This window comes from Camelina sativa, chromosome 17 (genome assembly GCF_030686135.1).
Source record: "Camelina sativa cultivar CO46 ecotype springtype chromosome 17, ASM3068613v1".
NCBI lineage: Eukaryota > Viridiplantae > Streptophyta > Magnoliopsida > Brassicales > Brassicaceae > Camelina > Camelina sativa.
In genome coordinates this window covers 30,855,266-30,871,336 of record NC_141896.1, presented here as the reverse complement: position 1 = coordinate 30,871,336, position 16,071 = coordinate 30,855,266, and the positions used below count along the sequence as shown (strand labels likewise).

Below are 16,071 nucleotides of genomic sequence, written 5' to 3'. Positions count from 1 at the left end.
TGAGCAGCAAGTCGACCAACCAGCTGAGGTCACTCCTGCGGATCCCAAACAAGGTGAAGGATAAAGTCAATATAACGCTCCTCCCTGGGCGAGCTCCGACTCCTTCTTTTACTATTGAGGTGCTCATACCTTCTCTTTGTATATACCATTTCATTCATCCGTTGTTTGTGTTGTGATTCTTCAATCCTCCTGCAAATTTTTCTTACACAGGAGACTGTGTAATTTAAGTTTGGGGGAGGGTTTGAGATGATGTATTTGACGTTGTGTTTTGTGATTCTTATTTCAAATTTTTGCATCATATCATGTTTGAGTTTGCATCCATCTATTTGCTTAGAAAAACCAAAAAAAAAATTTGAAAAAAAAAACCAAAAATTTCTACAAAAACATAGTGTTCATGTAGTTTGCACTTGCATATTAGGATTGAGTCTAGGTTTATTCATATAGGGTTGTTGCATTTAACATAGGGGTTGATGATGATTGTAACCTTGTTAGCATGCTGGATTCAATAGGATAGGATCAAGGCCCTTGTTCTTAGTTCTTTGATGCTTGTTGATTGAACTTGAAAATTTAAGATTGAAGCATGTTTTGAATTGATATCATTCCCTATCTACCTGAACCTAATCCTTACTTGCAATTATCATGTTATGCATTGAAGTTGAACTCATGGATACCATATACATACTTGGATTGTCTTTCACATTTTTACCACCCTTGTCAATCCAAGTAGCTGATTCCCATCTTTGGAACAGCTCCCCGCACCCTTAACCAACCGTTCTTTCAAGCCGATTGTATTCTTGAGTGTCAGGCCTTTTTCCGAGTTGAGCTTGTTAGAAAGTGTTAGGTTCTAACCGACAAGAGTAGGATCCTGTATAGTTCTAGTTCGCGTTATCCGGACTAGTAGGACTAGGTGAGAACTCGATTTTGGGTATTGGGTATGGATTTGTGCAGAAAAGTGTAGTGTAAAAAGAAAGTAAAGGGTAGAATGTCTTTAGGAGAGGGATGTGTTTTCACGGTTTACAAGTCTAGTAATGGATTTGGGTTGAGCAAAATAATGAGTTATTGGTTCTGGGCATAAAACGAAAAGATTAGACAAAGAAAAGAAAGTAAAATGTTTAAGATGTCTAGATTCCTTAGAAAAAAAGATTTCCCAATCCGCTAGAATGATAAGAAGTGAACTCCTCCTAAGACCAAGTGTAAAGAATGAAAGAATGGGTTTGAGATAATGTTTGTGATGAAGGGTAGAACCAACTTTGGTTTGGAACGTTCTTTGGGTAGACAGGGCGCTGCTCTTGTATGTATCAGTTGGTTTCAACCTTTAGCCTTCTCTTAAGCTCAACTCCTTTTTGTGAGAGAACCTTGTTCTGAATTGATGAAACCACTTGAGAAGGAGACCATCTAAGTCTCTAACCTTTTACCCTAGCCAAATGAGTTCAAAGACATTGCTTAGCTCGATTCACGGTTCTCTGTTAATGAATGTTAAAGGGAATGATTGATAGGATTGCATGTGTAAAAAAAATATAGAGTTCCTTCACCATGCATCATAGAACTAAAAACAAGGACCTTGATTCTAACTATTTTATTTAGCATGTTTTAGGTTCTGAGACCCCATCTTCACACATCTCTTCCATACTCTGTTCTTGATTGTTTGCTTGAGGGCAAACAAAGAGTAAGTTTGGGGGAGTTGATATGTCTATATTTTGCCTCTCCTTAGCATATATTTATCATGCATTTAGCTAGGATAACTCATTGGTTTGCATCATTTTCTAGTCTTTTTTATACACTTTGCATGTTTAGGTAGTTCTTGCATCATCCTTGCATACATTGTGCATTTCGGAGTATTTCAGGTATTTAGGAGACGTTGGAAGTGCATCGCTCGACCCATCCACTGCACAACACTCTCGGAACCGTCTCTCGAGCCAATCTCACAACACTTCCATGAAGCGTCAACCGAGCCATCTCCGGGAAGCGTCAACCAAGCCATCCCTGTGAAGTGTCAACCGAGCCATTTGTTCGAGCCATTCTCGAGTTGGATTTAGCTTTCGACGTCTTCATCAAAGTTGTAGGGAATTGAGTAATCTTTACAAAGCCGTTTATTTCAAGCCAATCAGAGGTGTGTTTCAAGTGTTATCATCGTTTTAGTGGATGCGTATACACCATGCTCGAGCCATGCTCCTCAGCCGCGCATTCAAGCTTGTTTGATCGAGCCATGCTCCTCAGCCACGCACTCCAGCTTGTTTGATCGAGCCATGCTCCCCCGCCACGCACTCCAGCTTGTTTGATCTAGCCATGCTTTCCCGCCACGCACTCCAGCTTGTTTGATCGAGCCATGCTTCTCAGCCACGCACTCCAGCTTGTATGATCGAGCCATGCTCCCCAGCATCCGTCCGAGCAATGCTCCCCAGCATCCGTCCGAGCCATGCTCCCCAGCGTCCATCCGAGCCATGCTCCCCAGCGTCCGTCCGAGCCATGCTCCTCAGCCGTCCGTCCAAGCCATGATGACATTGCATTCCATTCGACGCACACGGACTCGATCGCACATGTCGGAAAGAAAGACGTTTGGTTTCACATACTTCAGGAGATTACCGAACCGACGCTTTACCTTGTCATTTTAAGTTTTAGGGCTTTTCATGTTGGACTACTATATATACATTTTGTTAAGTCTTTGCTGAAAAATCTTATCTTTTATCTCGTTTTTGCTCCCAGAAGATTTCTGAACCTACCCACCAATACGTTATGCGACTTGTATTCCGATATTTTTGAGATTTATTTAGATTTTGCATTTGATTCCTTCTACAAAGTTGTTCATCTTATTTTTATCTATCTTATTATGCCTGATTCAATGATTTTTGTGTTTGCATCCTTGACTATGATTTTCGGATCTGAGTAGTGTGGTAGTTCTTGAGGATGGGATAGATTAGGTGGAGGATCTTTGGATGTAGGGTGTTTAAGCTTGATTTGTATGATTCCCTTCTGGACTAGAGTTAGAATTGCTAGTTTCTCTCTAATCAATTGGAACTAGGCTCGAGACATTTCCACACCCAAAAGGTGTTTGATGAAATGTCTGACCAACTAGTGCCAGAGACTTACGTTCCTAGCCTAAGAGATTAGTTGTCTAGGATGTCTGTTGAGGTGAATGAACTTGTTTGTCATGCCTGCTCAACCACGTTTCTCTAGCAAGAGCTAGGTATGGAAGTGGTTGAGTCTGAGTAGCTTTTGCCAAGAGATTGGATTAGCTAAGTTGTGATGTTCATTGTTTAGGGATAGTTTGCTTGTGGTATGTTAAACACTCTGTAGACTAGGATACTCCACCGACATCAATTACCCATCCTTAGGACTTCTTTCTTCCTGATTTTTATTACATTCCTGGGACTGTTTCGTTTCTTGCTTTTTAGTTCATGCTTAGACTCGTTTATGTTTTTATTCATTTTCGCTTCTTGTCATGCATTCTCGTTTCTAGTTCTGTGACTCATTTCCGTTTTGCATTTTGATCATTCTAGGATTGTTAGATAAAAACACTCTTTGAATTGGCTTGACTTGTGATAGCTTGATTGCATCTCAATTGTTAGCAACATCCCATTTGGATTGACAGCTTAAGTACTACAACTACATAAGGTTAATTGAACCTGCTAGGATAGAGACACAAAAATCCTAGTATCAATTTGGCGCCGTTGCCATTTGAGATTCATTTTGCTACATTTGAGATTTCTAGTTTTGCAAGATTAAGTTTTATTACACTTATCATTCTGAGTATCGACTTGTTTTGGTTGTCTGCTTGTTTCTTTTGCATCTCAGGAACCTGTTGATTGCAACATTGCATGCACACCAGATCAAGAGGACATCAGAACCTCCTTCCTGCTATCGACAACATCAATCGGTTACAAAGATGGGGTTCTACTCTTTATCTTCCTTTGGGATTGAATGAATGGTAACAATTATGTTTGCATAAAAAAGGGTCTATGACCAAACCAATCAAGGTTGAAAAATTAGAAGAAAATTAATTTGACATAATTAAAGAAATAAATGAAAATTATAAGCACGATAATTTATGAATCTCAAATCAGAGATGAAAATATAAATTAAATAAAATAATCTAAAAACACTAAAATAAAATTAAAAATACAATATTAGAAAAAGAAGAGGCATATATTAATCTTACATTTTTGTTTGGGTCAACATATTAATCTCTTACCTATTCCAAACTGAGTGTTAAACTGAATGGAACCCTCGCCCTAGCCGATATTTCTCTCTGGCACAACCACCGAGGACGCTTCCCTCGGCAGCGTCAAGACCGATCGGTGTCGCTGGGCCTTGGATCTGTAACCTTGGTCCTCCCCTCTCTCCGCTCATATCTCTCATGGTTCTTGTTCTCTTCACCGGAAGCCCTTTGAGATTTCAGATCTCGACCCCGGCAGTGCGTAAGCTTCAGCTCGTTCCCCTCTTCCCTCCACCTCTGTCCATCCCTCTCGGCGACCTTGATCCCCTGATCTTGCAACCGCCTCCACAAACCCTAGAACGCTCCAGTAACCGTGATTTCTACTCCTCGATCTGGCACATCTCGCAATCAACTGCAACATCTCTCCGCTCCTTGGATCTACATTCACTCTCCAAGTGTTCTATTTGGTTGCAGATGGACGGGAGCTCTGTTTTGATGCCGGAGCCATGGAAGATCTTGATGGAGATTTCAACAAACCCGGCGGTCTCTATTTCCCTGACGACACCTCCCTGGCCCAGGTCTGCTCTCCACTCATATCTTAGCTACCTGGTAGATAGTTTACCTTGATTAAACTGTGTCATAATCCCGAACTGGTACCTAATCCGACCCGATTTAGATAATGATACATCAAGCTCAAACCTGTTAGCACCGTTGTTGTATATTTGGTCAAGTCGAGTAATTCTCGAGAACAGATTACTGGTTCCTTCTAGTTTGGTTGATACTCTCTTGTGTCGAGACCAGTGTGTATCCGGTTTTGATCTGAACTCTACTCCTTCCCACCCTAAGCAATTTGTGTTTAGTTTAATGGTCTATTTAGTCCGAAGAATGCTTTTGAACCTTAAACCAACATTGTTGCTAGAATGGCATATGAATCTTTTGAAAACCTATTCGTTGGATACCCTAGGGGCGATCCCATTTATGGAGGCAATTTGGTGCAGTCTGGCATTATGATCCCATCTCTATGGAGTGGTGATTACCGGTGCTCCACCATTGCCTTGTCCATACCTCACCAAACCTTAACGATCCTTAAACCGCATAGTTGCTACTTTTTGAAGTCCCTGCATTTAACCTTAAAGGTCAGTGGCATTATGACCCTCACTCAAAGAAGTGTTGGTTACCACAACCCTCTAAAGGCCTACTTTACCAACCTTGGACCATCAACTACCTTTGTAGTAACCGGTCATCAGAGCCTCAACACCCATGCTCGAACCTTTGGCAACGTAGCTTTGTCATTCTCATCTCCGCCAAGTCTTCGAAGAATCAAGACAATGGCTTTATACTCCTTTGACCTGCTTATGGAGTCTGCATCGGTTTGTCTTGATCTTACAAGTTCCATATTGCTTCTTAGCATATGGCTCATAGCTCTCAAGCTCTTCATATCGACTGCATTTATCTATCTCTGTACTTTTACTGTTTTATGTCTATTGTATCCCAAACAATTTATGTTCTGTATGTTTGGTTCTACCTAATGAAATGAGAACACCCCTTTGATCAAAAAAAAAAAAAAAACATATTCCAAACTGAAAAAATGAGAAAGTAGGAGAAAGTTTTGTTAAAAAATAAAGAAAATTTATCTTCCCATTAAATTTTTTTTACCAATAGAACAAAGTTTAAAGCATTGTTTTTGAATAAACTATTTTAGATGAAAAATGTGAGACAATTTATGTTTATGTAGAAGTGAGTATTTACATTTTTTAGAATTAATAATTAACTGTACATTTGTCTTAATTCTTTTTCTATTTTTTTGAATTAATAACTTAAAATTAAAAATAAGTAATAATGTTATAATTTTGAATTTTATAAAATATATAATCTCCTTATAATTAGTTTTTAAGAAACTGTTTAATTTTTGTAATTTTTTAATAATTATTTTTTACATTATTAATATTGTTTAAATATTTTTTATTTTTTTGTCATTATCTCAAATTTATCTAATTAAATATTAACTTTTATACGTGTCAAAATCTCAGATTAATAACTTGACACGTGTCAAAATCCTGTTAATGACTAACTTTCAAAACTAAACTTTATATAATAAAATATGAAAGTTTTAATTATTATAACTAATTATTGCTAATATTGTTAATTGTAATGTAAATATAAAAAAAATAGAAATAAAACTTTTTTTTTGACCAAAAAAATAAATAAATTTGTAGATGTGTCATTGGAGTAAGTAACCCTCAAACCTTTTTTTTTAAAGGTATATTTCCTTTAAAATAAAAGCTATTGTTGGAGATGCTAATTTTTTATTATCTTTCAGTATATAGTAAAATTTCAGTTGGATTTGAGTTACTTCTGTCTTTTATTCACTTCTATACAAAACGTTTTTTAAAAAAACTTTTCACCGGCAGAGAAAAAAAAGAGACGTCGAAAAAAACAAAATCACCGGCCGTGGAAAAAAAAAAAGAATGGATGAAATGAAATCTAAAGAGACGTGTCAAGAGTGAACAAGTCTCCGTGGAAAGTGGTGTTGTCCACTCCAGCCGTTACGATTCGACGCTCAATTAACCCACGTGACTAATTCATTCTCTCTCTCTATATCTCTCTCTTTACCCCTTTTATGCCCACATGCCCAATTCTTTCTCTCTTCTCTCTCTCTTCACTCAAGTTCCTTTTAAAACCGAAACAAAACTTTATCTCTCTCTCTCTCTGTCTCAAACAAGAACAAGAATCTCAGAAAGTTATGGACAACCTCCGGAAACTTAATCTCCTCTCTGTCTCTTTAACCATAATCTTTGTCTCCCTTACCATAGCGACCAACTTACCCTTTCTTGAAGTGAAATATCCCAATAACCACAACAACCCTTTTGGTATGTTGCTACGGCCGACACCGACCAAGAACCAATCATCGGGTCAACCGGCTCCGGTCGGGTCAGATGAGTGTTTGGTTTGGAGCAAAGCCTGTTCAGATGAGATTCTTAGGCTGACCTATGAGCCTGATAACGTGGCGTGGCTCAAACGCGTTAGGAGGACGATCCATGAGAACCCGGAGCTTGCCTTTGAGGAGGTCGAGACAAGTAGGCTCGTGAGGTCCGAGCTGGATCGTATGGGTATCATGTATAGATACCCGTTAGCTAAAACGGGTATTCGGGCTTGGATCGGATCCGGTGGACCGCCTTTTGTGGCGGTTCGGGCTGATATGGACGCACTACCAATTCAGGTAAACTAAACCGGAACAAAAAAAAAAAGTGTTTCTTAATTTGAAGTAATTACTTTTTTCTTGTTAGGATGTATTTAGATATGAGTACATAGTTATCTACGTATATACATAGCTTAATTGATACAAACAAACTATTATAGACATGTGTGGCTCATATTATTTGGGCCGCCAAAATTGTACAGTATAAAATGTGGGACTAAGGTCCATGTGAACATTAAAATTTGTAGCAAAACGCTACATGATTTTCACGTGCCCTATTTATGTTTTATGAAACAGTAAGACTTTTGGATATGTTTAACCTTTGTTAAGACTTCAGATTTAAAAAATATTTTTCGAAAGGAAAGTCAAAAGAATTCAGAAATTATGCAAATTGTGTGAGTTGATCAGTGTACTATTTTTTGTGTTATCAATTATCTTGGCATTACAGTACGTTTAAACTAGTGCATTATATTAGTTGGTCCATGTGACCATGTGAAATATTCCATTTTAGGAAATATTATTGTACTTATATCGGTAGTAGTTACTCGCTGACACAGAGGCTGTGTCACACATGATGATGTACCAGATATGATGATAATGATAGATTGTGTGGTTGAGGTGATATGGTTATAGCTAACGTATAGAGATTTCATAGGATTTTATTTTTATATATTGTCATAATATTGGGTTGTGGTCATGCAAAATAGGAAGCAGTGGAATGGGAACACAAAAGCAAAGTTGCAGGCAAAATGCATGCATGTGGTCATGACGCACATGTGACTATGCTTCTTGGTGCTGCCCATATTCTTAAGTCTCGTGAACATCTTCTCAAGGTACTTCATTAAACTCTTTGCCTTTTTTTTTATTCTTACATTATTTGATTGCCTATACAGTGAATGTGTCTTTTCGAATACTGTTGATGATTTCTAAACTTTATTTCTTGTCACTGTTTGCTGTGCTATAGTGACAAGTGATGTGAACTAATGATATGCATTTAAAGATAAGGGATAACATCCATATCTTAAAATATTTTATATGGGCAAGAGGAGTTGTAGTCATTAGGTCCATAGTTTCATTGGACCATAGATCAAAGCCAGATAGATTAGTCCCTTTCCCGTTTCCGGTAAGAACGTACATTAATACATTTGTGTACTTTTTACAGGGAACAGTTGTTTTGTTATTCCAGCCGGCCGAAGAAGCTGGAAATGGTGCAAAGAATATGATAGAAGACGGAGCCTTGGAGGACGTAGAGGCTATCTTCGCGGTCCATGTGTCTCACATCCATCCAACGGGTGTGATTGGATCTAGAAGTGGTCCTTTGCTCGCTGGATGTGGAATTTTCCGGGCGGTTATCACTGCGGAAGATAGTGGTGGCGCCGCTAATCTTATTCTTGCAGCTTCTTCCGCCGTCATTAGCCTTCAAGGCATTGTATCTCGTGAAGCTAGTCCTCTTGACTCTCAGGTGCTTTCTTAAAATCCAAAAAAAAAAAAAACAAGATATTCATAAATTAAAAGCTGATTTCTGATTCGCATTTTCTTGAAATGTAGGTTGTGTCGGTAACTTCATTTGATGGCGGTCATAGTCTCGATGTGCTGCCAGACACGGTGGTCCTCGGTGGTACTTACAGAGCTTTTTCTAACTCAAGCTTCTACTACCTTATGAAGCGTATTCAAGAGGTGCGTACCATAATAACCCACTTGGACTAAGCTTTCGGTATCTTGCTATATATATGTTAGTACTACGTAGACCTAATAATTCAAAAAGTCCAGAAACAGGGCCCAACAAAATTTAGACCAATAAGTAAGATTCAAAGTGGCATATAAAACCAATTTGACCAACCCAAACAGAATTGAATTCAATCGATTGAAAATGTGTTTACTCAATTGGTTTTCTTGTTTTTTCTTTAAAGAACTGTAAGAAACAAAAACAACAGCAATACTGAATAAGCTAAAGTTGATTATAATTGGGACGTTCTTAGTTATATACACAAATAAATGTAACAAAAAATATATTCTAAACATATCTTAGTTTAATTTTTTAATAATTATACTTTTAAATCTATTATTTTGGATAATTACAAACTAAACTGAATTATAAATAGTGTTTACTTTCAAGAAGGCTTATGAAATTAAAACAGAAAAAATTGTAAACAACATTTTCTACTCCTATATCTTTAATTCGGTACCAAATGGTCCAAATATCCATATTGGCACATAACAAATATGTCTGGTTGGGTTATGATGCTTGGTATAGGTCGTAACTATTCCACATGACACACATTGGACCAAAATAGATATGTTACATATGTATTACTAGCCTTTAGCTCTACCGGTATAGCATAGCCAAACTAAAAATATGCTTCATTTAATTTGTAACGGCAGGTACTCGTGGATCAAGTCGGGGTTTTCGGTTGTACAGCAACAGTGAACTTCTTTGAGAAGCAGAATGCCATCTACCCACCAACCACAAACAACGACGCAACATATAATCACTTAAAGAAAGTCACCGTCGATTTGCTCGGAGACAGTCACTTTACGCTGGCTCCACAGATGATGGGAGCTGAAGATTTCGCCTTCTACTCGGAGATAATCCCGGCCGCATTCTACTTTATTGGCATAAGAAATGAAGAACTTGGATCAGTCCACATTGGCCATTCACCACATTTCATGATCGATGAAGATAGTTTACCTGTTGGAGCTGCGGTTCATGCCGCTGTGGCTGAGAGATACTTAAATGCTAAACATTTATAAGAACAAAAAAAATCTCCCGGGCATTTTTTTTTTAGGGTGGTTATATTTTAGGTGTTATTAATCTCTCTTTGCTTGGAAATGTTTGTGAAGAGTAGTTTTATTTTTGTCTTTTAATTGTGTAAACCGCATATGATCTATATAGCTGTATGGTAATTTTTTAGCAGGAGCTGTTAGAGTAAGAGATAACTGTACAAAATATTGTAATCTTTATACTATAATTTCACCTTGATTTTATTATCATGGGAATTTAAAGAATATTTTGCTACGGAATTTGTAACTTAAAACTCACTGTGATTGTTTAATATCTATTCACAACAGAGGATTCATATTTGATTCTTTGCTTGCAAGTGAAACAAAGAACAGTAACGTCAACTAAAGTTAACTGCAAGGTTGACAATACCCAAAGTTCAAGAAGAAAATCACGGAATTCGAAAACATACAGACGAGGAAGATTTCCAAAATTTTTGGGTACTTTGTAAGGATTAGTTAACTATAATACACTATCACTTTTAGTAGCTTTAAGGGTTAATCTAATATTGATCTTTGCAATTCAATTTCCATATTTTAACACTTAGCTTGCAAGTGAGACAATCCATAGTAAGTAGCGTCAAGTGAAGATTCGTTTAAGGGTTGAAATTAATTTTTTTGAGAAGAAAATAAATTTACAAAAGAATATAAAATATAAAAATACAAGAAAAAAAACAGAATTTCACTAGGATACAAATGTTGCCAGCTTTACGCAAAGACTAAAGACGAGGAATTGATTTTATTATTTTAAATGGTTGGCATTGGGATGTATATGGGTCCTTGTGGAATCAAACAAAAGAGAAATATAGTTGAATGGACAAAATAGAATTGTGAAAGAAATCTAGATTTTCGCACGAACCAATTTCGAAATTTACTTGTATGTGTAAAACATTATCGTATGTAAGTTAAATTTTTTTCCTTGTTATCATTTTCATCACGAGAGCAAATATAAAGGTTAGTTTTGGTTCAAATTATAAATGTTATGGCTGTAAGGAAGGTAAATTCAAAAAAAAATTATCGACTTAAGAGACATGGCACCAAGTTCGACAAGTTTGGGACATTAACACTTGTTACTCCGAAATTCTCATTTCTTGCCTGGCTAGCATCTCATAATCAGTTAACTACATGAGATTGAATGAGTGCATGTGGACTGGAGTCTGGGGTAGTGAAGTTACACAATATGTGTCTCATATAACCCACTCCGGATCATTTTTTTTTTGTTTTCGGGTGTAACTTAATTTATTCTATATTATCTTTGTTTTTTGGATTTTCTTTTTTTTTTCTCAAATTAAGTTGCACATGATGTAAATAAAACCTTCTTTTTGTTGGATAAATTTTGCACATTCATACAAAAATATAAATGTTATGAATTTATTTGAAATAAAGTTTTATGAATTTTAAACATGAAATGAACCCAAAACACAAGAAAAATAAAAACCAATGACTATTTGAATACAAATTTTCTATTCTCGCCGCATAATATTGTAGCAGCTTGAAGAGCAAAGTATGTAAGAATGAGATCTGCACCAGCTCTGCGCATGCAAATCAATGACTCCATCATAACTTTTTCCTCATCGATCATCTTGAGATGTCCAGCAGCTTTGATCATGGAGTACTCACCAGAAACTTGGCAAGCTCCAATGGGCAACAGAGTCTGGTCCTTCAATAAACGTATGATATCAAGAGATGAGAGTGCTGGCTTCACCATAAGGATATCAGCTCCTTCAGCTTCGTCTTCTCGGGCTTCGAGCAATGCCTCTCGTGAATTTGCGGGGTTTATCTGATAACTTTTTATTTACCAACCATTTAACAACACCAAGTTAATTAGAAGGTGTAAGCTAAGAAACCTTATAAATGCATATGTACACATAATTAATAATTACACATACTGTAAATATGTTGGTTTCATGCAAAAAAAAAAAAACAATCATAATACGTAAATGCGAAAGTAAGCACAAATGTAAAGAAAAAACAATCAAGACCACTGAGGTTGTCTTACGTTTTCTTGTCTAATTCCACTTTGCGAAAACGGCCATATAATGAACTTGTATACCTGTTGGTGGAGTGGTTACAATTATCAGGTTGGACATAATAGAAAATAAAGCAAAATGATGAGATAGTAAGTAGTTTACTTGACAGAGTAAGACATGATGGAAACATGCTGAAAGCCCTCAGCATCTAGAGCTGCACGAACCGCGCCTACCCGACCATCCAACATCTCACTCGTACAAACAACATCTGCTCCAGCTCGTGCCTGTGTGCATCCGTTCTTATTAGAATTTTAAACATTTTGTGTCTTTGATTGAAAAAGGGTTTATATATACCTGAGAAACTGCTTGCTTCCGCAATTGGTGAATTGTTTCATCATTCAGTATCACGCCTATAGAACATACATGGTTAGTTTAAAAATTGATAGTGTGACTTGTTTTCTTTACAAAGATATACAAATTACATTTCTTACCATCTTCACGTACGATCCCGCCATGCCCACTTGATGAGTACTCATCAAAATTGACATCAGTGTAGATAACCTTGTGAAATTATAAAGAAAGTGTCGTTATCATATTTGAGACCACTTCGAGCTAGTGAGCGAAGAGGACATATATTGATTCTTACGAGATCAGGGAATCTGTCCTTGAGAAGACGAACTGTTCTAGGAACTAGACCGTTGTCGTTGAACGCCTCTTCCCCTGTTGGAGACTAAACAAAAAAGATCATCATTGATCTATGGAAACTTCATTATATTTGAGTTCATAATACTTTTGAGTGATGAAAACCTTTAACGCCTCAGGAACTTTAGGATACAACATTATACTATTCACACCAAGTTCTCGGGCGCTTGCTACCTGTTCTCCGCTCAAAACATACAAAAGTGATTTAGCCAGGAAAAATAGTTCATTCTTTTACAGTGGAGGCTTTTTTTAAATCAATACTATATAACTATAAGTTTTCATTTTAGGTCCTTGTTGGAACAAAACCGTAAATTAAACAAGATTAATTACTTACAAGTACAACAAGAAGAAAAGACAACAATTTCTCATCCCTAAGTTTTCATAAAGATACAACAACACTCACCTCTTCAATGAGGCCATGTCTCCCAAGCATGTAACGTCCAGGCATCGTTCTTATCGGAATTTCTACCTCACCTACAACGTTAACGGTCCCATGTGTCAGTCATGTAAGAAAAGAAAAGAAACACACTGCTGGATGAATGCAAAATAAAACAAAAAAAAACAAAAGAACCTATATATTTGTCATTTTTCATATATAACGGGGTTAATCCTATGTCAAACCTCCAACTAACGTACCTTCGTGAATAAAGATAGGGTAAATGAAATTGGCAGGAGAGATATTACTCTCTTGAAACGCAGCTCTCTGGGTAGGGCACTTGCGGTTACGACGTGCACGTCGGCTTAGCAGCTGAGACACTTAATTCACATTAGATTGGATATAGAAAATGAAGTTTCAACCCAAAAAAAAAAAAGATGTTTTCTAAGAGTGAGTTTACTTACAAGCGGCTGATCAATCACAGGTGCGGGTGGTTTACTCGGAACTGGAGGCGCCTCGGGAGCATGTACCGGCCAAATCAAAGTGGAGTCGATCTTTTGCAATTGACAAGCAACTTCTGTGCTTCGAAAAGGATTAGTTCTGATGTTACACGACGTTTCTTTACGTCTAACGTAGCTCTTCTTCTCAAACCCTTTCATCCCCGGAATCTTGCAAGGAGATCTAAACATGGATGACGCCATGCAAATATGCTGAAATCAGGGAATAATAAAAAACTTGTAAATGAAACCAATATGTAAAACTCAGAGAGTGAGACCTCTTGTTTTATAGTCCTTTTTTATCCCAGTGAGAGAGAAAACTAATATGTTAAAATAACTTTTATTTATAGGTTCGCAAATCTCGATTAAATTAACGTGCAGAACATACATGTAACATGATAAATTATCGTATAAGCATATCTTAGGTGATCCGATAAATATATTTTTCTTTTGGTATAAAAGTGATCTACGATACCTGGTATCAGCAGATGTCAAGTGTCAACAAATCTTGTAGTTGACAAAATGTGATATGAATCATATATGATATCGTAAGTAGAACAAATACCGATCACCTCCGTCAAATCTTGTAGTTTACAAAACGGAACTTTATTTTAGACCTTTAAATAGCGAGAAATTCAAAAAAAAAAAATATTCCTACGTGAACTCAGATCTTCTAGTTTAAATCTGAATAATTAGAAAATCTTATTTTATATAGAGAGAGTAAAGTGATCGTGTTTTACAATTTTGTTACGGGGACAGCATGTGACTATGTGAGTGTACACACACACTTTTACATCCATTACTTTCCACATCAAAGCACAATGACATCGTAGGTATATGTAGCGCAGTTTTCAACGGACACTCTGAGTCCATTACATACTCCATCCCTCTAAGGGACACTTTTAAGTGTATAACTAACAAAGTACTTCACAAAATTATAACGTTAAAAAGGAAAAAAAAAAAAATTGATAGTTTTAACTAGTTAAACTCATATAGATAAAAACACTGGATCAATGGTTCGTGGACGACTACGGCAAACAATGATGAAACGATGATGCAAGGAAACTGATAAATAGCTTATCTAAAACATGAATCACTTAAAATCACTTATCAAAAGCATTTTGGAGCCTCAGCTATAAGCTAATAGCCAATAAAAAGTGTGTGATGGTTAATCTCCACTTTTTCATCAAAATTGTAATAATTTCTTATCTTTGCGTAAACAGTTGTTTTCAAATGCTTATGTATCTTGTAAACTCTTTATGATATCGATATATTTGATTTGCCGAAAAAACAAATACCACCGCACTTTAGTTGTGCTAATTAATCAACTTTGCTGAGCAGTAAATGGTGTGAAAATGCCGTTTGACAAATCAAGTAAACAGCAAGTATCAAGATTAAGTTCAGTAGGTTCGCAATCTTGATAGATTCACTCAGTATTATCATCATACACGCTTACATGCATAAAAACACATAGTATTAATATTGGGTTAAATACTCCTAATTTAGTATTGGGTTCAGTTAGTAGATCTATCAAGATTCTATATTTAAACATCACATAGCAATAATCCAATCATCAATCTAACATACCCAAGATCTAAACTTACCAACATATAATTTTGGTACTGATAATCAAACATAGTAAAGCTAGCTTGTCTTTTATATACATCACTAAGCACCAATATAGAAAAAAAAAAGAATGTAGTTTTTTCTAATATTCTTGAGAGAGAACGTGCATTATAAATAAAAACACAAAGTATCCTAACAGTACCTGCATAGTGCAAAACCATCTCATCCAACTTCTTTTGGAGCGCGGCTTTTCAGACTTAAGTGTCTGAAGGTCATTAGATCAGGCGCATATACCAGATCAATTAATTAGAAAAGTTGCTCTCATATTAGTGATTTATTTGTAACAAAATAAGAAATAAGAAATAAGAAATAAGAAATAAGAAATAAGAAAATCGTAAATAAGTTTGTTGTTTCTTGCATGTGTTTTTTGTTGGGTAATTCCAATTACTTGAAGGAAAAGATATCTCTTAAAGAGTTAGCTTAAAGAGATAATGATGAATACAAAATAAGAAATTTAGATAAGTTCAAAAGAGATTTAGATAAGGCTTTGTATTCCTTATAGGATTAGGAGGAGCTAATCTCTATATAAACAAGTGTCTATGGGGAAGATGTCCCATAAGAGACTAAGATATTTGGTTTAGTTTTGAGAAGAGTTTCTAAATCAATAAAGAAGAGCAAGTTCTTTAAAACCTTTGAGTCAGTTTCAATTTTATTTGGTATCAGAGCGGTGATCTAAAAGAAGGAGAACACGACTTCAAAACATGGGAGACGAGACCAACACCCAGACACGAACAAAAGACATTGGAACCTCATCGTTACAATGTCCGATG

At 36.4% G+C, this 16,071-nt stretch overlaps 2 protein-coding genes across 2 annotated transcripts; one reads left to right on the top strand and one right to left on the bottom strand.

Annotated features, from left to right (window-relative positions):
* Positions 1–6,438: 6,438 nt before the first annotated feature.
* Positions 6,439–10,340, top strand: LOC104757950 (IAA-amino acid hydrolase ILR1-like 6). Its single transcript, XM_087496214.1, has 5 exons — positions 6,439–7,373; positions 8,060–8,185; positions 8,515–8,814; positions 8,901–9,029; positions 9,735–10,340. Exons 1-5 carry the CDS (start codon positions 6,774–6,776, stop codon positions 10,101–10,103), a joined length of 1,524 nt encoding a protein of 507 aa, XP_087352340.1. The 5' UTR covers positions 6,439–6,773; the 3' UTR covers positions 10,104–10,340.
* Positions 10,341–11,435: 1,095 nt separating this feature from the next.
* On the bottom strand, positions 11,436–15,575 carry LOC104759782 (putative delta-aminolevulinic acid dehydratase 2, chloroplastic). The gene is made up of 11 exons (XM_010482668.2): positions 15,444–15,575; positions 13,643–13,888; positions 13,439–13,550; positions 13,206–13,276; positions 12,908–12,976; positions 12,747–12,830; positions 12,592–12,661; positions 12,455–12,510; positions 12,263–12,384; positions 12,130–12,183; positions 11,436–11,917 (listed from the first exon to the last, which is right to left on the bottom strand). The coding sequence occupies exons 1-11, from the start codon at positions 15,465–15,467 to the stop codon at positions 11,575–11,577; spliced, it is 1,251 nt and encodes a 416-aa protein (XP_010480970.2). The 5' UTR covers positions 15,468–15,575; the 3' UTR covers positions 11,436–11,574.
* Positions 15,576–16,071: the final 496 nt, after the last annotated feature.

Coding starts and splice junctions, on each gene's coding strand:
- LOC104757950 (XM_087496214.1), top strand. CDS start 6,774: ATGCCCACATGCCCAATTCTTTCTCTCTTCTCTCTCTCTTCACTCAAG. Junction 7,374..8,059: donor TGGACGCACTACCAATTCAG/GTAAACTAAACC, acceptor CATGCAAAATAG/GAAGCAGTGGAATGGGAACA. Junction 8,186..8,514: donor CTCGTGAACATCTTCTCAAG/GTACTTCATTAA, acceptor TACTTTTTACAG/GGAACAGTTGTTTTGTTATT.
- LOC104759782 (XM_010482668.2), bottom strand. CDS start 15,467: ATGAGATGGTTTTGCACTATGCAG. Junction 13,277..13,438: donor CCCTATCTTTATTCACGAAG/GTACGTTAGTTG, acceptor TTAACGTTGTAG/GTGAGGTAGAAATTCCGATA. Junction 12,385..12,454: donor GGAAGCAAGCAGTTTCTCAG/GTATATATAAAC, acceptor GGATGCACACAG/GCACGAGCTGGAGCAGATGT.